Here is a 24,845-nt window from a genome sequence, read left to right on the forward strand (position 1 = left end):
GAGTGGAGGGCATAATGCATATATAATCGTCAGATCGAATCTCACATATAAATATGATTTTATTATGTTGTGAATCGTAAGATCCCATGTGGCGTATATTCGATCCGTCTGACTTCAGTTCTTTCAATCCATTTTCTTCAACTGACCAATAAATGTTGAACCTCTGTGAGTAATATTCTGAATATCCTCCCAATATTTTACTGAAGAAGGCATTTATTTCTAGCCCACTTTCAACGCATTCAGCACCCCAATAAATCCACACATCTGACGGTTTGCTAATTAACGATTACACGAGTATGTTTGTATGCGTATAAAGTAAACATAATGACTAATCCACAATATATATCCTTGTGTCATTCTCTGGTAATTAGACGAAGTGTAAAATCAAGTAAAGGATTTTGATTTGAGCACTTTACGACTTTTAATGTCCCACAGCAACATGGACGACGACAACACATTGCGAACAGCAACAATGAAGGTAGCTTATGTCGGTATGGATGAATATAATGGAGGTTTTTCATGGCCACAAACAAAAAATGAAAATTACAATACATTTGAGGATAACCGCAAACATCAGAAAGGTAAGCAATGTCATGGATATTATTTTTTTTACTTTTAAGCTGAAGTCCCAAACCTAAGGAATGTGTCAGGGAAGGAGTTTGTTAAAAACAAAATTATCTGGCCATTCTTTCAACTTTAGAATGAAAATCAGATTAATTTCGAATTACATTCATAAAATAATTTACAATAAATTCCCATACTACTCCTTGGATGTTTCGTATTGAAAGTGATATTGCTGGTATTTTGGCATTTTAGAGAAAAACAACTTTTTTGCGTAGAATTTTCCATATAGGTCCTATATATGGATATATCGACACTGTTCTGTAGTTACCTTCCAATTCTGGGTGTTTTGTAGGAGCTAAATACATTTTTCAATCACATATTCTGTATTTTGGTATTCTGCGTTGTTCTGGGTTGGTTATTGGCTCTCGGCAAAACTGTTTTCGATATAGGCCCATATATAATACGACATAGTTGTTCTCACTAATACTGATTCCATCCCCAACAATTTATTTATTTTTCTTCCATTGTTTCGCAAGACATTTAATGAAAATTTATTATGGTATAGAATTTCCAAATAAACATTTCCATACAATTTGTAAATTATTATAATTTCTCTGGAATTAATTAAACCCATATTTCTAAATGTGACCTGAAAATATTTCCAATCATTAGACATCAATTCAAATTACGCTGAAGATTTCCGAAATTGAATCGTTGATTTGTTCAACAGGTATTGGGGAAATCTAAATTACCTCATAATGGTCATATAAATGGGTATACGAATTAAATGCAATCCACGAGTGACAATATCTAAAAGGCTTAGTGACCTATATTCTGAAAGAAAGAAAAAAAAAACAAAATGTTCATTCTACTTTAAAGATGTCATAAATTTGTGAACACCTAATTTCGTGCAACGAATGAAACGATCATTGATTTGATATTTCCGAAAAAAAAAACTAGAACCAAAATAGCAACCATGAACAAAAATGTCAAATGCATGAATTCCCCGCATCATTTTGGTTAGATTTATATGTTGGAAATCAAATTGGAACAAACCAAAAATAGAATAGACACGATGAAACAGAACAAGAAACGAAAACAACGAATTGCCTCATAAATTAAATGCTAAATACTGATGTCCATTTTGTTGTCTCCGATATTGTTTGTTTTATATGTAGTTTCAAGAATGTTGAATTTTTTGTTTTAAGGAAATAGGGAATGGAACATATCATAGACTCTAATGGTAGAAAAAGTTTCAAAGTATTTTATTTGTTCCATATTAGTTTAGATTAACACTAATGTCACAAATAATTTGTAGAGAAACTATTTGGGGACGTTCCGCCTAATATATATAACCTCTGATGTGTCTTGACTAACCGAATCGATTCGAGGCTAGGAAATTCAGACCGATTGCCACAAAATGTTCCATGGGATTTGATTTTGAGACAAATATATGTTTCGGTGATAACCGGTTCGTGGTGAAATGATGGTGAAGGATTTCCACGCAGATTTCCACGAATATGGGTTTCGGCGAAGAAGCGAGAAATTTATTGCAAACTGATTGATTGTAGTTGCGGATGCCTTTCACACTTGGTTTATTTATTCTTTCTAACTGAAAAGCTAAAAATTCAAAATAAAAAATCGATTTGGTTTCCTTCAAAAGATGTGTATTTTCGGCCACTAGTGTCACAAGATATCTACAGGAAGTAGGTTATCTTCATTCTCTTTATTTTTAACGAATATAGAATAATTATAACATAATGTGTGATGCTTTAGTCAAAACCATATAAAATTTCAATTTTCCAAAAATTGTATTTTAACCATATATGTAATAATATATATATTGGAAAATGTATAGATAATATCGGACATTTTCACATTTATTACAAACTGTGTTAGGTCTGCGAATATGTTTACAGCCAGATAACCGAAAAATGAGATAAATACTGCTATGTCGAATATGTTCTGCAAAAAAAAATATTCTTCACATTCGAAGAAACCGAAATGCACAAATTCTATTGTTCTCTTGCATTAATAATAATAAATAAAAATATTTTTAGTAAATATTTAATACAAATCCGACAACTATTTATAATCTACAATTTATAAGTGGACATTGGAAAAATATTTTTATATGAACTATAGGGCTTTCTTTAACATGCTTCGGATTGTCATATTTGGGCCAAATATACACCGTTTTGTTGTATTATTTGTTGCCATTTTAAAGGTAACTTAATAATGCCTCTCTCATAGAAGTCCTGATCTCTATTTACAAAAAAAACCCTAGTAGTCGATTTTCACAATATTCCCTAGATATCAATTTTTATACCCTTCACCACACTGTGGTACAGGGTATTATGTCTTTGTGCATATGTTTGTAACAGGCAAAAGGAATCGATATAGACCCAGAGTTCCTTTTGAGAATATGCATATAATCACTTTCTGAGTCGATTTACGCATGTCCGTCTGTCCGTCCATGTATTTTTGTGAACAAAGTACAGGTCGCATTTATGATCCGATTGGGCACAGTTCACTTATTTGGCCCAAGAACGAACCCTATTGAAATTGGAGGAAATTGGTTCAGATTTAGATATAGCTCCCATATATAGTTTCCTCCGATTAAGTAAAAATAGTACATCAAAGTCCCTACATTTCTTTCGATTTCCACGAAATTTGGCATAGCGTACTGAATTAAGTCTAAAATAATGTGTGCTAAGTTTCGTGATAATCGGGTCAGATTTAGATATAGCTCCCATATATATATTAGCCCGATTTAATGTTAATGGTGCACCAAAGACCCTAAATATATTTAGATTTGCACGAAATTTAGCATAGCGCACTGAATTGAGCCTGGATTGATGTGTGCCGAGTTTCGTGAAAATCGGTTCTGATTAAGATATATATATATATTTCCGTCAGATATAATGTAAATGATTTACCAAAGTTCTAATATTGCATAGATCAATTGATTTTAAGTAATTGACGCACCAAGGAACCAAACGTACTGAAATTAGGAACAAAACGTGCTGAAATTAGCATAACCCAATCTGTGACAAGTTTTGTTGAAATCGGTTCATATTTGGATATAGATTCCACATATATTTTCGTCAGATTTTATGTAAACGGTGCAAATGGTGTTTGCACAACGTACAAAATTGATCACAGAATAACGTAGTTGCGTTTTCTAGAAGTACAGACATAGCCCAACGGCCCAACATTTGTCCCAATGTAACAAACGAATGACATGCTCTGAGATTGATCTAAGTCGATTAACATTTAGATATATATCACATATTTTAGTTCATCCAACTTCATTTTAATAGTTCTGTTTAATATATCCATAGTGGTGAAGGGTATTATATAGGCGGCCCCGTCCGACTTTACTACTTTCCTTACTGGTTTATCATTAAAGAAATTTGAAAGAAAAATACGATAATCGCTTGGTGCCAAGTCCGGACTGTATGGCGGATGCATTAAAACTTCCCAACCAAGCTCCCGAAGTTTTGGCGAGTTATTGTAGATGTGTGTGGAAAGCAACTCATAATAAATAATCCTCTTCCAGGCCCACCAAATGCATAGCAGAATCTTCCTGGCCGTTAGTCCTGGTTTGACCACCGTTTTCGCACAGGATTATCTCCAGTCACCATCCGTTTAAGAAATGGGTATATCTCATTCCGTTTGGCCAAGACTTCGCATATGGAAATTCGATTCATCCATTTTTTTTGTTAATGGGTGTGGCACCCAAAAATCGAGATTTTTTTAATTCAGCATTGTGTAAATGGTATAAAACAGCTTTATGGTCGATTTTTAGCTCCTGGGCGATGTTTTAGCTCCTGGGCGATTTTATCGACATTTTCGACGGCCGGCCTAATGGATTTCTTTTTCCCCAACCTAATATTTTTCAGGTTAACCCTTAGTTGGTAATCAGGCGTGTTATTATTTCCATACCGGATATATATTCAAGTTTTAAAGGTACATTAAGTTCAATATCATTACCTAATATAACAAAACATATTTTAATGTTTAGAAATAACCCAGCCAAATCTCCTAAAAGTCATCATAAAATATTTTTAAAAAATATGACAAATTCCAACGGAACAACCGTTATACCTCAAAAATAAATATTCAACAACAAACATACAAAAATCCCCCCAATGCCGAAATATGATTATTGACAGAATTCGGCGGCAGTAAAATTTACCGACACAATCTGATGTCTTTAGCCCTGCATCTGATTCAGATGACGCACGTGGTGTTCGGTATATTACAAAATCATCAACATGGAACACGGAAATGTTAAACAAATGACATTTTATTATCCAACAAAAACAAAATCAAGAGCAGCATCCAACAATCAAGGCAGCAGGATCAATGATCATTACACTTAAAATCTCCCCGAAGATGAAATAATAAAATAGATAATACCCCCAAAACGCGCACAGGCACAATCACGAACATTAACAGCACAGCAGAGCAGAGAATGGATGGATGAATGGTTGGTTGGAAGGGGGCGTCATCTTCAATGTGGCCCAATTTTTGTAACACTTCATTTCCAGTCACTCGACTATCACCTACCAATAAACAAACATTCCATTGTGACAATTGTGGACAATCTCCCCCTTCATTGTTGTTGTTGTAGGTAGGTATCATTGTCTACAACTGCGGAAACAGCAACGCATTGCTACTGCCTCTCTTATTGTTGTTGTTGATATTTTCCATTGTCGTTGGCCAAGCCACACACAACAGTCAGTCATTCAGCCAGCCAGCCAGCCAGCCAGCCAGTCCGTCAAACAAACAATTGCTGTAAGACACCGTCTACGTTAGGCACAGACTAAAAATAGTAATTCTTTGTTGTTGATGAGGATGGATTGATGGGTGGATGGCTGTGCCATGGATAAATGGACGGATGCTTGGATGGATAGTTGAAAGTGAATGGCACACAAAAGGGAGAGAAGGTGAACTAAGAGCAGCACGATAAACGCGAAGACGAAATGGAAAATTCATTGGATTTTCTTTAGCTGCAGTTGTTCGTTGTGTCTGCTCGGTTTGTTATTTCAAAAGACGGCGTCAGATTAGATCAGAAAACTGACAAACAGCCGAAAGTAATAAATTATTCGTGTGAAGGTTGTAGACAAAGCACAAAAGCTTTACAACAAAACTTCCCGACATAATGATGCTGCCCCTGCTGCTGCCGCCGCCGCTGATGACAAAATTCGAAACAGATGAAGTTGAGGAAGTGGCAGATGAACTAATTTTGTTGCAATGACAAAATCGCACTGCTGCAAGGAATTTATTTTCTGTCTGCCACAAATAAGTGCTTTCTATATTAGAAACAAAAATGATGAATACATTCGGAAAGTGCATGTTAGAAAGCTTATGAGTTACATGTAAAAGGCAGAATAAATGACTACTAAGTAGCTCATAATTATGAAATATCTTGAGGATTTCTTAAATGTATGGATTTGTATTTGCATGAGATTTATAAATTTCGATTTTCTTGTTTCCGGAATAGGTATTCTACATTGTTTTGCATTTTCAAAAAGGAAACCGACTCATTTGTAATGTTATGATCATCAGTCATCATCTATACTAATGGCCTAAATTTGGGTATTTATGAAATAAGTGAATGAAGAAACTTTTGAAACTGTTAGTTTAAGGTTTAGGAAATGATGATTTATATAGTAATTATGAAAAATATTTTTTCTTGACCTCACTATGAGGTCAGTTATAAACCTTTAGGACAAAAAATATTTTTTTTAATATTATGCCAAGAGCAAAATATCTGTCCTTCTGATAACTAAAATCGTCGATCAGAAACTTATCGTAGACACAGACAGACATATAGATAGCGCTACTTACATTAACTTCATATGATTATGTCGCACAGTGGGCAAGAAATTATTTTTTATTTCTTTTTTTTTTTTTTGGCAAAAAGAAAAACAATACTTTGACTTTGAGCTTTACAGTAAAATTGTTTATCATTGTTGGTAACTGTTTCAATGAGGCCAAAATGAAATTTTCTACATTCTGGGAAAATAATTTATATTTAAATATGTTAATATAAAATACTTACATGTGTCAAAAATATTTCGCATGACAGGATTTTTTATTAATCAGATGGAAATGATGCTGAAAATAAAAGTGAAAATTATTAGCAATCTGAAGATATATATACATTATTTATTAAAATCTCCTAAATATGATTCGGAACCTAGTGCCTAACAATGGCAGAGGGCATTTTACAAATCAATGTCTTAATATGTTTGCGAGAAGTTTGCGACCGTCTGCAACTGATAATAAACTTAGGAGTTAAAGCCGATAATATAAAAATAATCGTTGAAAATTGCATGTATAAATTTAATAAAAAAAAAAACAAATATCATGGCCATAAGATAGAACGGTTGTTCCATAAGCCGAGCTTAAAAAAGATTTCTAAGCGCGTCGGTCTTGTGTGCATCTCATCCAATTTAAAATACCATTTTCTGAGATGTTGTCTTACACTCTTTTGATCGGATTCGTGGCTTCCCCTTCTGCGTGAACCTTGGCTCGCTTTTATATGCCTTTTAAACTGGGGTATCTTCATCCATTCTCACAACATGGCCTAGCCAACGTAGTCGCTGCAGCTCGATACGTCTGTCTATGTCAATGTCAGAGAATATATGGGAAAGCTCACGGTTCATTCGACCGTCAACGCAGATCGGCGCATAAATCTCCCGGAGATTTTTTCTCTCAAACACTCCAAGAGCTTCCTCGTCAGCATACGCGAATACGGGTACTATCAGCGTCTTGTAGAGTGTGTGGCCGAACTTTGTGCGGATCTTATTCTAAGCCTGGGTAATATTTCGCGATATTTTGTATCCTCTTGTGTATCCTCTTGTGTGAATATATTCCCATATTCGACATCTTCCATCAGTATTTGGTCAGATCCCTTTCCTCGTGTGATGGTCGGCTTATAATTGTTGCTTTAAGAGCGTCTAGAACAACGGTCAAAACTAAAGCTTTCGATCCATTTCACCCCCTAGATAACATAACCGGAATTTCATACCGACCAGCGCAACTCTAGTGTGATAATGGTAATACTATACGATATAAGAATACGTAGACGCATGTAAATATAAAAGTGCAACTAACACATCCGGGTGCATGCAACGATGTAATTAGTATCATCCTGATGGGTATACTATCAACTTCTACCATCTATGTCTTCTATACAAAATTTTTGTACATTTCACACGCTAAATATTGGCGAATTTTCACCAGAAAAGTCTTCGACGAAATCCCCTTCTTCATATAAAAAGTTTTTGATGTTCGGGACATTACTGTGATGAGAAAAAAAGACAAAAATAAAGTCGGAACACAATACATGAAATGGTGGAAAATTTGGAATTGTATGGGCAATTCAGGGATGTGAAGAATATAAACTGTGATTGTTGCTCCAGAACATCTGACAATAGTCTTCTATCCCTCGTTGGTTTCATTCAGTAAAGTATAGAGGGTTTAGTTAATACATGACTTGAGCTTTTCAGATTTGGTATTTTCTAAAATGAGGATCAAAAGTTCCAGAAAAGGGATTATGTTATCGAAAATTATTAATTGACTTTGTTGAACTTCCATCGATTCTGTCATCGATAAGTCTATTCATCGGTACCTCAACGATTCGGAGCTGGAAGATATACAAAAACAACGAAATCGTTGTTCTTTTCGAGAAAACGGGATAGTAGTTGGATTTGAAATGGGTTAATAATTATTTAATTTGATATTCTGGGGTAGTAAATATTCATGAAATTTATCAATATTGTTCCTCTTTCGGGGTTAGAAAATCTCCCTACTAAAAATAACATTTGCTTCGGGGTATTCTCAAATAATGGTATTCCCATCGACAATAGATATTTTGATTACAGATATTTGAATGTTAGACTGATATTTGTAACATATCTATTTTTTCAATCTGAATTAAAATTGAAAATATTTTATATATCTTATTTCAAGTATTAAATAATTCTATTCTATCGAGCAAAATCTATGACAAAATATGCCACAAAGTGGAAGAGTGAAAAAAATATTTTGGTGATTCGAAATATTCAAAATTTTAAGTAAGGCCCTTTTTATGACACAGAATTTCGGCAATAAAAGGTGTGTAAATGTTTTACATTACTGTTTTCTGTTTAATTCCTTGTTTGTCTTGACTAATCAGAAGCACTGATTGTTTTCTCACATTTGGTCATAAAACTAACCGATTGTTGTGAGAATGGATTTTTCCCAAAATGACCTCCACCCGCCTAAAATGAAAACAAAAACTTCTTCGAAGATCCTCAAAACTTTCTCAGATTTTTCGTCTGATATTACAAATGTCGCCTATTTTATATGTTTATTTTGGGACCTTTTCGATTATAAACGACGTGTAATATAAATGTAAAAGCATTAATAGATAATTTATGATACAAAATTACATACATATCCGGCTTGATTTATTACGTGTATTCTATGGCTTCATACGATATTATGTTGTAAATCATAAAATATCCATTCTTGGAAAAACAAATATTTTCTATTTTTTCCCAAAATGATGGCCCAAGGTAGGAATCTGTATTGAAGTTTGTTTTATAATTTAAGGAATTTGATCTTTGGAGAAACTCATTTGACGATGACGATTAAAGGAACACACACACCACCCTCACAGCAAATCACAATGACGACGACATCTATTTAATGAGGGAAAAGGGAGCTGAGTGATTTCGTCGTCAAATGTGGAGTACACACATAAACACGAAAGACCACGACTAGGAAGTCATGAAGAGTCATGACATATCAAATGAACGAACACATTGAAACATATTGATAACCAAATGACAATTTTAACCAAATATTTGACGAAGTCATCCACACCTATCATGTGACATTGATCGCCAAATAAAATTTTGAAGGCGAAGATGGATGCATATGCCAGAGAAAAGGGAAAAGTAGGGGTTGGGGGCACTAGTTTTTCCTCATTTTCATTTCTCATTTGAAATGCGCTGTCACAAATTCCATGCGATATTCTTATGAATCACTCGGGATCCATTTAGACTTGAAAGTGGAGAGTAAATATTTTACCTTTGAATGTAGCATACGGCAGTGTCACCATAGGGAAAATGAGAAAAATGTCATTTACGATTAATTTCACAGCTTATTTTTAGACAGAAACTTGAGTGTTTTAAAATAATTTTCCAAAAATCATTAATTTTCGAGACAATAAAATTGTGGACCCACCATAAACAATCCCGCACAGAACTCACACACTCGCAATGCCATCAGGGCGAGGAAGCATAGAAGTAAAAAAGGAAACATTAACAGCGGCAATAAAAAACGCTTTCCAAATATGACAACAATTTATGGAGTATTGGACCAAAAGTAATGGCTTTCAAAGTGTTTCCCAGTTCACCGGTTTGGCAGTGTGTGTTCCATTTTTGTTTTAGGTAACTCAAACAGTGTCTTTTTTGGGTGATTATGAGAAAAATGTTTGTTCAATATTTCTTGGCATTATTCTTGTGCATGCAAACGAGACACAAACAAACAAAAAGAAGGAAATCACTTGACATTTTGAAAGGTGTTATTAATTCGATTAGTAAATGGTTTTCGTAAATGTTCTTGTCTAATAATGAAGGATAAATAGAAATTATGTTGTCTAATTAAAGTGATGATAATTTTTCTTTGGTAAGAGAGAGAAATTGAAAAACAGTTTTTGTTCGTTTCTTGGAAATAATTTTGTAGATTTTAAGTTGATGGAAATTCTTATGATTTGTAACTACACAGAAAAAAAAATTGTAACCATTTGATAAAAAATTCAAAAATCCAATTAAAATTTGACTGATTTTTCGCCGATAAAAATAATGTTCATATTTACAATCGCCGATAAAAAAAATTGTAATCCCATTCGAAAATATTTTGATAAAGCAATTCTCATATATACTAAAAATTTTGTTGAATTATATTTTGTTAATCGATAAAATATTTTTCATATTGACAATCTTGTTTATCAAATTATTGTTATTATTTCAAATTAAATTTCTTGTAGAACGATACAAAGCCTTTTAAACAGCAATTGCCGATTTTTACCCTTATTATTACAGCTCTTCCACAAAAATACCTCCAAATTTTCAGTATTTTAACGGCTTTAAACTAAATGTGTAGCTCTATACCGAATAAAAACTTATATTTGTTATCCATCTTTTACAATCTATTCAACAAAGTACTTTGTAATAACGTAAAAAAATATTATAGGCATATTACAAAAAAATTATTAAAAATTGTCCAACAAATTTAATAATTTTTTTGGTCAAACTCGTTTGTTGATGGTTTTTTTTGTGAATTGTTGGTGTTTGATAAACATTTCCGACTACGTTTGAAATATGTTATCGACATCTTTTTGTCGAACGCTGATGAAGCTTTTAATCAAAAATTTCGGGGTGGCTTTTTTTTCTGTGTAACATAATTGTAAATCCGGAAATATTGCAAAAACTATTTATATTTATATAAAAGAATAACTTTTGAAATTTAATAAATGGCTTATAATCAAGGCCCAAATGAAATGGCTGAAACTGGAATCTTGAAATATTGTATGTGGGTTAGTATTGTTGTTAGATGTGTTTTACTTGACAATCAGCGCCCAGACAATGGCTAGATTTATGACATTTTCTGTAAGGGTCGGTATTGAGACCCAGGGGGGTGATAATGCAAGGTTTTGTGAAAGGGAACTCGTTCTGTAGGGGTATGAATAGTACTAACATAACTTTTCCTATAATCAAAGCCCAGAAAAATCAGCTGAAGCTAGAATCCTGAAATTTTGTATGTGAGTTGGAATTTCTTGAATTGAATTGTGGAAATTCGTGGCATAAGTGTATATGCACATGGTACCGAATGTGATAATAATTGTAGCATTACTATTGGGCGAACGGATAGGTCCAGGATTTTTATCGTTTTTATTGTAACTATATGGTTCATATAAGGAGTAAATTTTGACTGTTCGCACTATTAAAGTGTATACAATGGCTTCTATATGGTACTAAATTTAGTGCATTTGGTTTTGGGTGATGTGGCATTTTTAAATTTGACATTTGTACGTAGGAATTATATAAGAAGCAGGATTTTCGTAACACGTTTAAAAAAAATAAATAAAATAAAAAATAGCCAAGCTGAATACCATGATTCATAACATGCTTGCTGAGGGTAGTCTTTACAGTTATGGTGAGAGGAAACTTTATAGACGAGCTGTTCGCGGCTTTATTGGCGAGTTGAAAGGCGCCTTCATATACGAGCTGCAAGAAGCCTTTATGACCAGCTAAAGGGAGTATTTATAGACGTTCAAAAGGGTGCATCCATAGGCAAACTGAATGGAGTCTTTACATGCGATCTGAAGGACAACTTTATTTACGATCTGGGAAGGGAAGTCTTTATAGGCAAATACAGTCGAGTATATAACGAACACCAGTTATAACGATTTTTTAAAGCGAACACATTTCCTGGTCCCGAAGTTTTAAGACATTGTTTCCATACAAATCTTTACACTTATAGTGAACTACGGATGTAGCGAACTTTTCTTCTAACGATTTATTTATATATGTTTGTTCTGTTATAACGAACCTGCCACTAATATACGTAATACTGATTGATGACAATCCTCACAAAAGCAAATTTTTAGACTAACGCTGGCAACCTTTATATAAAATGTCAGGTTCATCAAAGAAGAATCTAAAAGGATACAAAAACTACCAATTTTAAATTGAATATGTATTTTTGCTGCCAAGCCTATGTTTTACCTAACACTGGATATAACGAACTCCTTCTATAACGAACTAATTTGCTTGGTTCATACTAGTTCGCTATAACCGTACTCAACTATATAACCCTTTCCAATTAGACGATCTTAGTGATGGCAAAATTTTCTAATCTAGTACAGGCCTCACATTCCAATTCCGCTGGAAAACTTAACTTACAGGCATTAAAAGTTGTAGCGGTGCTACCTGTGATGCAATGTCAGCGCATAATATATATTCGCATAATATATACTCTGGCTGTAGATCACGATGTGCAATGCCCTTCTTATGGGTGAAATCCAAGTGCCAATTTTCTTATTGATCATTTTCCGAGAATGGAAAGGACTTGCAGGGATTCTAATTCAAATGTAATAAAAACATAAAACTCCCTCACCGATCCGATCAGAAGGAGTTTATCGTGTTCGATGAGATGCATGTCGATGTGAACATAGACCTTAGTAGGGTATAGTGTTGATGTAAGTACGAGTAAGAGTTTAAAAAACTTGTGTGAATGAATAGAACGTTGGTATGTATATCGCTGTTAGTGTGTAGAGTTAAATGAATACAATTCGGAATAGCTAATTTCGAAAACGGATTGAAATTATGAGTAAAACTAAATTATAATAATTTTTATTATACAATTTGTGGTTTTTGAAATTTGTGCTAAATTAGTAAATAAGAGCTATAGGAAGGGATAATTTGGAGGTGTAGCAAAGGAGATGAAAAATATAACAAACAAGAATAGAATGACTTATTTGTTCTAATCGTAAATATCGGAAATTTACTTATTGTGTTTCTAAACACTTTGACCGAAACACAAAATTTTTCATAAATTATCCCCTTATTTTTCTTTTATATTTATAATAATTAACTTATGATTATTTCAAAATCATATTTCATCGAAAATACTCAAAAACATTTTTATAATAAAAAAGATATTGCCTACCTTTAGGCGCCCATTGAAAATGTTTATGATATTGCTTCTGATCGAGGCGTAAAATATGTCTATTTCTGTGGCATACTCTGTTGGGATAAAAATAAAGGGGGAATTCATTACGTAAGTACATTTAATAATTCAGAAGTTTTGATTGATCATAATTTCAATAAAGTTTTATGAACAAATTTCTTTAAAAATTTTTTTAAAATAAGAACTAGGATTTAAAATATTTTTCAAAACTATGTAAAAATTATTTGTGTTTGTTTTTGATTCCACAACCACAGATTTTTCGTCACTCCAAAACAAAGCAATGCCTTTTGACTTGTCTTAATTATTTGAGACTATTACTATTGCATTACATATGACAAAGGACAAGTACTTGTCCTGTGTTTGTATATTTACATTTGTGTGCATACATAGTTTAGATATTAAATTACAATAACAAGTATAACTACAATACGAATATGCTCGAAACTAAACGATCTTCTTCCACTCCATAGGGTTCAAAGCAAACACTTGACTAGGCACGGCAAGAAAGATAGAGACGAATAAACCAAAGGCAAATAATATTTCAAAACCTACAACAAGATGTGATTAACGCCTATTATCCTTGGAAAATTAGAAAAACCTTTTATGTGACATTGTGTGCTCTCACAAGGATGCCTACACACAAACGCCTCTTTAAGCATTGGCACAACAACAGCAACAAATCATTGAGCGGCAAAAAGTGTTGATAAATGTTTTACATATGTTTGACATTTTCATATTCCACCCTTCAATGAGTTATGTTTGTCTTCTGCCGCTTGTTTTTTGTTTTGTTTTTGGTGTGGGGGATGAAATATTTAAATGCAGCATGAAGTATATTTTTCATTAACTCATTTATTTTTTGCCGCTCACACAATATTCGTAGGTAAAGTGTAAAGTGCATAGGGTAGGAAAGAATTTCGATTTATGAAATTTAATACCATTTCAATATTTCTTTGAAATTCAGAGACTATTTGACTTTGGAGAAAAATAGTGACGTTGAGATATCCCTTAATCTTAAAAAAATGACATACAAAAATTATAAAAAAAAACTCACATGCAGCGAAAGAGGTGTTGCATTTGTTTTGAAAACATTTCATTTTTAACTGAAAATAGGTTTGGAAAAAAGTTCTTTCCCAGGAAATTATTGTTTCATATTACACGGATTTCCTCATCATCATGATTGAAGTGTGAGTTCACCTTGAAAGTCATCAGATGTTAAGCGCTTCCGTCTATTTTCCATTAAATTCGAAATAAGTAATTCAATATTTGTTTCAACTTGTGGGGTTTAGAAGTCGATTTCATTCCACCTTCCTTAGTTATAAATAAATGGATTTGTTATGCTGGTTATGATTAAAAAATAGTACTCTAAAAAATTAGATTTGATAAAAAATGTTGGTGTAGAAATATGGTGTACTAGCATATACCCGCTACTTCGTCAGCGAATGTGGGAAGTATTTAAAACCCAATACCAACCAATATTAACACTTTTAGAACCGTTTAGTACCAATGTTCTCTTATAGTACTCAACCCTACACACAAATCCTGACCGCAAAAGAAATCAAACTCTATACAAAATTTGGTGTCATTTTAAATATAGCTTCACCCAAATCCAAATTAAGTGCCAGTTAGTAAACATAAATATATATATTGCCATAACTTCCTACATTAACATACGAATTTCCAACACTTCCCACATACCCCAATCTTAATTTCAAATTTCAGGATTCTATCGGTTCACCTAAATCCAATTTGTTTAATGCCATTTAATACACATAGGTACTAATTTCCATTACTACCTACATCATGCAATCCAATGATCCTTACTTCAAATTTCAAGATTCTAGCTCTATCGGTTTACTCAAATCCACATTTGGTACTATTCTGAAACTGTAACCCTAACTCCAAATTTCAGGATTCCAGCTGTATTGGTTCACCAAAAAATTAAATTGTACAAAATTTAGTACACATTTGTACGAATTTTTAAAACTTCCTACATACCTCAATCCTACACCCCCACAATGATCCTAAATCCAAGTTTCATGATACCAATTCTATCGGTTCGCCCACAATTCAAACTGTACAAAATTTAGTACACAGTAATACAAAATTTCAACACTTCCTACATACCCCGATCCTACACCCCCACAGTGATGATAAATCCATGTTTTAGGATTCAAACTCTATCAGTTCACTCACAATTCATATTGTACCAAATTTAGTATACTCCAGTAGTACTAATTCGCAAACTTCTTGCATACCCCAATCCTACCCCCACACTGATTCTAAATCCAAGTTTCAGGATTCCAACTCTATCGGTTAACCCACAATTTAAATTGTACCAAATTTAGTACACATTAGTACAAAATTTTAAAACTCCCTACATATCTCAATCTTACACCTCAACAATGATCCTGACTCCAAATTTCACGATTCTAGCTAAATTGGTTCACCTAAAATTCAAATTGTACCAAATTTAGTACCATTTAGTACGAATTTCAAAAACTTCCAACTTAACCCAAACCAACACCACAGTGCTCCAAAATCTAAATTTCATGATTCCAACTCTATCGGTTCACCCACAATTCAAATTGTACCAAATTTAGTACCATTTAGTACGAATTTCAAAAACTTCCAACTGAACCTAAACCAACACCCCCACAGTGCTCCAAAATCTAAATTTCAGGATTCCAACTGTATCGGTTCAGCCACAATTCAAATTGTACCAAATTTAGTACACATAAGTACAAAATTTTAAAACTTCCTGCATATCTCAATCTTACGCCTCGACAGTGATCCTGACTCCAAATTTTATGATTCTAGCTCAATTGGTTCACCTAAAATTCAAATTGCACCAAATTTAGTACCATTTAGTACCCATAAGTAATAATGTCTTAAACTGAGTCCTGACCCCAATCCTACACCCCTAAAATGATCCTAACTTCAAATTTCATTGTTTCAGCTCTAGCGGTTCACCCAAATCCAAATTATACCAATTATAGTACGATTTAGTACTTTTCGTACACATAAGTAACAAATTTCCAAAACTACGTACATATCACAATCCTATACTCCGACGGTAATGTTACTTTCAATTTTCAGGATTCTAGCTCCATTTGTACCTCCAAATCAAATTTGTACCAAATATAGTACCATATAGTACTTTTCGTACACACGAGTACACGGTTTCAAAACCATCTCCTTATATCGACCCCACTTCCCAACCCTAATTCGCATTCCAAATTTCAAGTTCTTAGCTCTATCCGTTCTCATGCTACAGAATTGTACCAAATTTAGTACATTTTCGTACATTTCGGATAGTTGTAGTTCGAATTTCCAAAAACCCTTTGGTACATCTATCCTACACTCCATCAGTGACCCTCAATCCAAATTTCAGAGTTCTAGCTCTACTGGTTCGCCAAATACAAATGATATCATATTTAGTACTTTTTAGTACTTTTCGTACCCTTCTAGTACGAATTTCTAAAAATCCAGCCTTATCTGTCACATTTGGGCCAAGAGTGACCCTCACCCAAAATTTCAAGATTCTAGCTTCAGCCGTTTCGTCTGGGCGTTGATGAATCGTTAAATCAGTCAGTCAATCAGTCAGTCAGTCAATCACTTTACTCTTTTATTAGTATAGATTAATTCCCTATGTTGTCAGATTATTATGACTTTGTGCAGCCCGAGTGTGTAACACCGCGAAATATTGGTCCTAGACCCACTTTAAATGTAGTCAAATCTCGACTAGCTGGGTCGATATTGATATGTGTGCCCGTCCGTCTTTCCATTATAATTTTAAAAACTATACAGGTCACACTTATGGCCCAATCGTCACGAAATTTTGCAAGGCCTTTAAATTAATAACAATTAAATTGTTGTACGTACTCGGATGTGCTAATTATACGTAAATATTTAAATGTGTATATGTGTTATGATATTGTTTAGTATTATTATTACCTCATTAGAGAGCGCACATGCCACTCTGATCGCTTTGAAATTGTACATGAAGTTCCGGTTATAATCAAGGACGACGCCTGTAATTTTCGGTGAGGTTGATATGATATTTGGGGGTGCAATGAACCGAAAACTTTATTTTTGTCAGGTTTTCTAGTCGCTCTAGAGATCATTATTAAATACAGAGCATCACATATTTTATATTGTGAAGGGGATCTGACAAATACTTAGAACGGCTGCTTAGATGATGATCGGTCAGTATTTCGAGGGTCAAATAAACCAAAACCTAAAGTTATTCACCTCGAGGAAACAAGATATGGAAAATATGCCAGGATTAGGAAGTGGATCTGTTAACCTATTCGGTTAAGAGGGTGCAAATATCGCGAATTATAGCCCAGGCTCAGAACATAGAACCGCAGAAAGTAAGATTTTCGTTGTAGTTCTGAAGCGCACAAAAAATTGAAACGAAATAAATGATCCTATATCAGACCTGCGCCAAACATGAAATTTCTCTATTTCAACAAATTATTGCATCTGGGACTCAGAACAGCTAAGAGTTAGTGTTCAGACTCTTCACCATTATCAAGGTGTTGCTGTTTGGTATGATTTATTGTCCGACGTGGTCATTGAAACATTTTTGAAAAAACGAGGTTGGATCAAGAGGTACAACGAATGGATTGATCTATCGAGACACGATTAATGATTATTATGCCAAAATTTGGTTTATATTGATCTGATATATCTCAATAAATATAAATAGATATGTATATATTTGAAAAAACACAATGCTTAAAAACTCGCTCTGAAATATTATTCGAAACATTACATTGTCATACAAAGTTATAATTATTCTGCATTAGAATTTAAGGTATATACTTCTATTTAAATGTTTCTATGTAGTATATATTTGCAAATGCTATATTCAGGATCTCCGTGATTTTACCACAGAATATGTATGCCATTACGGTTATTGTATTCCAAAATCATATGTTACAAATTGTCTCTATTCAACTTTATTTTTGGACAAACTGCTTGGGACCAGTTCAGCGTGGTGGTCCTTTTTTAATTCCTCTTTTGATACAACAACACATACCACACACTCACATACCTATATATCTCTAATTACATGTCATCTGAATAATAAAGGTGGCATGCCATTAACATACATTGTCGTCATCGTCGCTGTTGCATTCTACAATTTCACAATTGTCCTTTAACAAATAATTAGCTTTTGCAAATGCACCATTTTGTCGTGGTGGTCATAATTGTAGTTATAATTTTCAATCTGCCAGGATATTCTTGGAGTCTGAAGCGTACGAACGGACTGGGGGCGGACAAAAGGTACCAATGCAACAGGACGCCGTGCACACGTTCGCTATTCAAACTTCATTACTGATTATGTTAAATAGAAACTGTAAAACACATATCCGTTCGCTGGTGAATGGGAACACGAAAAGACTCTTAAATTTGGTTTTTGGGTAAGGAAAAATGCAAAGTTCCTGGGAAAGTGGGACAAGAAAAGCACAACACGACACCACCATCGTCGTCGTCACTCCGTCATTTTGTTTTAATTAAAATTTTAATTTCACGGCAAAATATTTTTTGTTGTTTTTTTGTGTTCTGTTGGTTTCATTCACCTGGAGCAAAGGCGTCGTCCTCATCACCATGGAGTGCAACGTGCTATAACCAGATATCCAGCCAGCCAGCTAGGCAGACATCCAACCAACCATCCAGCTAGATATCCAGTCAACAGCTTCATTGGAACACAAAAATACCCGGAATCCAAAATGAAGTACTTTGATGGTACATGAATGGAACATGGATGCATGCATGCTATGCAAGGATGCCATCGCCATCACCATCAACAGTGCCAGCATGTTTTCGTATGGCGAAACAACGAGCATAATGTGGAAACTTTTACCACTACAACCAAGGCCGCCACAATAGAGTTTGTTCAGGTGGATGTGCTCAAACACCTGAATCTGTGAATGTGTGGTTCGGTCTGAGTGCGATTGTGTCTGTGTGGCCGTACAATGATGCTGTGATGCAATATTAAACCGTAAGGGCAATATCATATTCATGACACCGAGAAAAAAGGGGTTTTTGGTTATATGGAGATCTAGTGGGGCAACAACAAAAAACATACACAAAAAATAAAACGGTGCACGGATATTGTTGTAGTTCATTCTACATGAGTTCAAAAGAAAGAAGGAACAAATCTGATAAAACACACACCGACTCACACACACAAACAAATGCACATGATGTGAACTTGCGATAGAATATCGTTTCCTATAGGCATTTCCCATTAAGGATGGAATATCTTAAAAAGCAATTATCTACCAGCCAATGTATGTTTACATGTATGTACATATATACACGTACATACATGCAGTATTTGTAACTTTGTATGAAAATACATTTGCACACAAGAGACGAGGGTGAGGATAACAAAAAATAGCGATTGTGGAAAAGAGATTAATTAGATATTTGGGGAGGATTTAAAGGATATCAATGTCAGAGACATACACTTTTGTTGGAGCAAGGACAATATTAAAGTCAAGTGGTTTGGTAGCATGGAATCTCTACAAGTCATGGGATTGACAATCATCATGCTTTGATAATATAAAACATTGGAATAATACAACAATATCAGTTCTCAAATCCATTATTTAATACTCTGCAAACAGCATTCAAATACATTACGCAATCTCACTTTTATGAGAATTGTTTGCTTCTAAATATTAAAAATTATCAACTAATAATACCTAATACCAACCTCGTTGGCAATATGTTCTCTTGGTACAATACATAACAACAGCAGCAGTGCTCTTCATTTTCAGTATCCCAGCTAAAAACCCACAATATACGCACACAAAATTTTCGGCAAAACTTTGAAACATTTTCAGTTGAAACGATACATATGTATACATGTATGCGTGTGTGTAGCAAATGCAAAAGGATAATGTAAGTAATTCAATAACATACGCGGAACTCAACACATACAACAAATGACGGCGGTTGCAATATGTACAGCGGATGTGGTAGTGTGTGTGTGTCTGTGTCTAAAAAGCTTTTTTCGATATATTGTGTGGCTTTGAAATTCACTTAGCCTCCATTTAAGAGCAACGCTCCGTGGTTTGTTTTGTTATTCTTTTCGCACAAGCAATTTGCTCTTCTAAACAATTTAACAGTTGATTTACGGGGTTACAACACCAGGTGTGGAGAGATGTCTATGTTGTAGTAAGTGAATGTAGGATGGCAGCATACGCATCCAGTACATATTTACAATTATTTGGACAGCTACAATGTGGGGGGCATGACATATTAACACAGAAGCATGGACTTGTAGGGCTTGATTCGACAAGTATTATATATCTTATATTATACACTTTATAATAAGTTAAATTATATATAAAAATACTCTTGTATGTATCTGCTATCTGCATCTCGCGTTTTTAAGTTTACAATTAATTTCAAGATTTCGGATGTGTTGCAACAACCATGTTGAAGTTATTGAGATATACATTACTTTGCAGAGTTATTCAGTAGGGATCTTCGAAATTTTTGTAATTTACAAAAGAAGGTAATGAGCACAAAAACTCAAGCCGGCCAAATATGTGATCACAATTAACCACCAGAAGAGGCTCACGTCAAATTTGCATGAAAATGTGGTTCCATGAGAGTGTTAGTGGTGGCCATTTTTCTGATATTGTTTTTTTATTAACATCATAATTTCCTCTTATACTGTTAATAAAAAACTATCATTTAAAAAGGGTCCGTATGAATTTTTTTTTTTGGTCCTTTAAAGCCGACTCTGACACTTGCAGAGTGTGAGTTTGGTCTGGCGAGAGATGACCTTGTTTCTAAACTGCTTGCTTAGACCATAGTAGCATTTGTTGGTCAACACTATTCATCTCCGAATTACAAAATTGATGTCATTAGTATTATTTATGGTATATAAAATCTGCGACTCCTCGAAGCTGTATTAGTAGTTTTCAAGTTCCATAGTTGATCCGAAGTTACTGGACGTTTTGCGTTTTGATACCATCGGCTTGGTCTTCTCGCCACTTACTGCCAGGCCCACTTCGGCAGACTCCTTCTAAATTTGTTCAAAGCTCGATGTTACCCCTCGCAATGTTCGACCCATTATGTCGATGTAATCGGCGAAGGCGAGTAATATGTGTTGTTTGTTGTACAGAGTGTCATTTCTGTTCACCTTTGCCTCTCGTATGGCCTTTTCCTGCAAAAGGTCACAAGACAGACTGTCACCTTGTCTGAATCCTCGTTCGGAATTGAAGGTCTCGGAGAGGTTCTTTGCTGACCTTGTGCCAGCTAAAGTTATTCTGAATAGACATGGTTTTAAACACCACTGAAGGGGTCTTTGGAATGTGTGTCAACGAATAGTTGAAATGTATGGATGTGTTTTTCGTGAGTATTTTCCAGGAATTGGCGAAGAGTGAAAATCTTGTCTATGGTGGATTTGTCAGGCCTGAAGTCGCATTGATATGGTCCATTAATGTCATTGACCATTGGCTTCAGTCGTTCACACAGTACACTGGATAGCACTTTATATGCGATGGGAAAGTGGCAAATTCCTCTAAAGTTGGCACATATCGTCTTGTCTGCTTTTTATAAAAGAAATTTTAAGTTACATTGGATACACCGATCACATTATAAAATTTTGCGGGTAGTACCAGAAGGACTGGACCAAAGCGAATGATGCAAAAGGTTACTCCCTTCGTGCGCATCTGAAAGTCAGACATTTGTAAGTCGACTATAAATTTGGTCCAAAGAATATTTCGAGTAGGCGCATAATCCCTATGAGCCATAAAGTGGAGAGTACAAAACATAGGTAACGTAATAACTTCAAACGCGGACGAACATAGATAATTTTTGATAAAGAGAAATTATCCTGTTCCAAATCCTCGAAATATCAAACAAACAATGTCAATAAATGTGTTTCCATTATATGGGACCTACTTGGGTGGGAGTCAATTCTGTTGAAAAAACTTCACACAATACCAACATTTTGAGGTGCTGTTAGGTAGGGAGATTTAAACTCGAAATACAAAACTGCAACTACTTTAGTTGAAAATGTGATATCATCAAAAAACTGTAATCATCAAAATACTGTAATATGGGAGCAATGACAAAAATAAATAACATTTCGGAGGTGTATCTCAATTTATTTAGCAGACAGCAGACAGATCTATATCGGCAAAGAATTTCTCGCTGATCGAGTTTGCATACATATTTCATGTACTTTACTGTGTCGCAGATGATGGAATAAAAGATTAAAATGCTTGCTTTCAATATATTTTTAAATACATTATTCTTAGAAAATATTCAAGTAGAAAACGTGATAACTTCGTTATTACAAAAAGCGGCGCCTGACATTGATATTAAAGAAATTGGCAAAATGTGTGTCAACCACTTCCAAAATTTGACTGGTTGACTGGTATAATCTATCAAGTAATTATCCAACTGCTGGTTATGCTACTGAGCGAACGAGCGAGTGAGTGAGTGGACAATTTTAATCAAACGTGTTGAATTCATTCGCTTTGGGCATGACTGCTTCATTGAATTTGACTGTACGTCGATACCACACAACGATGACACCCAGTTACGGCTACTGACCAAATAAATAAACACCAACCTAGCAACAGCTAAGTGTACCACGAAGTGTACCACGAAGATACAACTGGAAATTCAAGTAGAAGATATGAGTACTTGAATATCATCCAGCCTATACTTGAATTAAGAATTACTTTGCCTTAGGGCAAAAATAGCAATGGTAAAGAATACTTTCTAATTATTCATGTATAGCCAACATTTGATTGAAAAAATCATGATTTTCTGCGAAAAATACACACAAGACCAAGAAGTAAAACAATAATGAAAGAAAGTTTGTGATTCAATAATGACATTTTGCATATCATTTCCCTTTGTGACGCCCAAAAGAAGCTGTTGTAGGTCATTAGCAACGCCCGTCCATTTGTGAGAAGCGTATAAAAGCTTTGGTTGTATCCACATTTGACATTAAATCACATTTACAGCTCCTGCTAATAACATCGTTCAAGAGCAGGTTTTATAGCGAATTGGAAAAATGGTATCCCATAAATTGTTTGGAGTTTTCTTAATTGCCTCATGTCTATTGGCATTGGCAGAGTCGGGTATGTGTGTTTTTTTAATTTTTCATTTGTAATATATACAATAATCGGTTCATTCTATTGCAGCTTCAACTAATAGACCCGCAAATAAGAAACGTCTTAATGGTCTATATGTCAAGGATAGCAAAAATGGTGAATTACGTTTCCTCGCCTCAAACAGTCAAATCAATCAGGTCATCAACCAAAAACAAGAATTTTTGGAACAGTTGAGACCTACAACAACTACTGGAACTGGAAACGGCGTTAATCCGATTATTATTAACACTGCCACGGTTGGAGCAACAGCAACCGCAACAGGAACGGGCACTGGTACCGGAACTGCAACCACACCTGTAACAACTACTGGTACAACCGGGGGTACTGCTGTTGGTGGTGGCGGCGCAGCCAATAATAACATCCCACCCTCACCAATCGCTGATCTTTTGCCACAAATTGTTGCCCAGGCCGCATTGACAAGACGTCGTCCTGGCAATAATCGTCGTCGTGTGGTAAACAATCGTCGACGTGTTGTAAACAATCGTCGTCGTCGTCCCGCCAGACGTGGCACCAAGAAGGGGCCACAAATTTTTGTTGTCAGAGCCGGTAATTAGAAATAAATGAGAAGAAAGTGTAATTGGATTTGAGCAGGAATAAATATGAAATAATCTATATATGTATATAAAATGAGTTTTGTTATAGTGATCGATTGTCAGATATTCAATTCCTTGGCGAAACGTAGTTTCCAAATTTTGTAAAAATGCATGATTTTTTAAACTCCCTACTGTAAGTTAATTAATAACCCCAGTGGACCGGTATTATCCATCTTCAAACTTGAACTAAGTATGGAAGAAATATTTAGATGTGCAAAGTTTGGATTAAATCGGTTACTCCCAGCGAGAGTTATTGTGCTTACCAGCCGGTCAGACCAATATTTCGATGAGGTATATTTTTACCGTATCAAAGTGTGTATACCCTCATTAGCCATAAAGCTGAGGATATAAACGTAATTGACTTAGGATATGATTTTGAAAACTCGTATTAAAAATAATCCGATAATGACTCCATAATTTATCGAAAAATACAAATCAGCACGATCTGGTATACACAAAATAAGTCAACATCCACAATTGTCATCTTCAACCTTACAAGTTAAGAATGTGAGTACTAACTCACAACATTTCTCAATTTTCCCCAATTTTCACAGAATTCAAATTTCAATTTAACATTGTTGCAGTTGTCATCCTTCTTCGGTTATTTTCTTCTATAATTTACAAAGCAAACTGTTCAACAGTTGTTTTGCATTCCTTCATTTGTTTCGTTTTTAATAAAATCTCAGAAAAATTAGATTAAAACGATACAACAGAAACAAAAAACAAGAAACACCAGCAACACTATACAAAAAACCTCCCGAGTTTATAC

General features: G+C 34.5%; 2 protein-coding genes across 2 annotated transcripts in view; one reads left to right on the forward strand and one right to left on the reverse strand.

Annotated features, from left to right (window-relative positions):
* Nucleotides 1-24,845, reverse strand: part of LOC133335782 (regulator of nonsense transcripts 1 homolog) — a 240,094-nt gene that overhangs the window by 208,150 nt on the left and 7,099 nt on the right. The window lies entirely within an intron of this gene.
* Nucleotides 440-24,037, forward strand: LOC133335775 (uncharacterized). Its single transcript, XM_061544072.1, has 2 exons — nt 440-581; nt 23,514-24,037. Exons 1-2 carry the CDS (start codon nt 440-442, stop codon nt 24,035-24,037), a joined length of 666 nt encoding a protein of 221 aa, XP_061400056.1.

This window comes from Musca vetustissima, unplaced genomic scaffold (genome assembly GCF_032173495.1).
Source record: "Musca vetustissima isolate MV318-11 ecotype Yass unplaced genomic scaffold, APGP_CSIRO_Mvet_v1 utg896, whole genome shotgun sequence".
Lineage (NCBI taxonomy): Eukaryota > Metazoa > Arthropoda > Insecta > Diptera > Muscidae > Musca > Musca vetustissima.

What these genes read in the sequence shown, in the direction of transcription:
- LOC133335775 (XM_061544072.1), top strand. Translation starts at nt 440, where the DNA reads ATGGACGACGACAACACATTGCGAACAGCAACAATGAAGGTAGCTTAT. An exon ending in TAACCGCAAACATCAGAAAG is followed by an intron (nt 582 to 23,513) that starts GTAAGCAATGTC and finishes ATTCTATTGCAG; the next exon opens with CTTCAACTAATAGACCCGCA.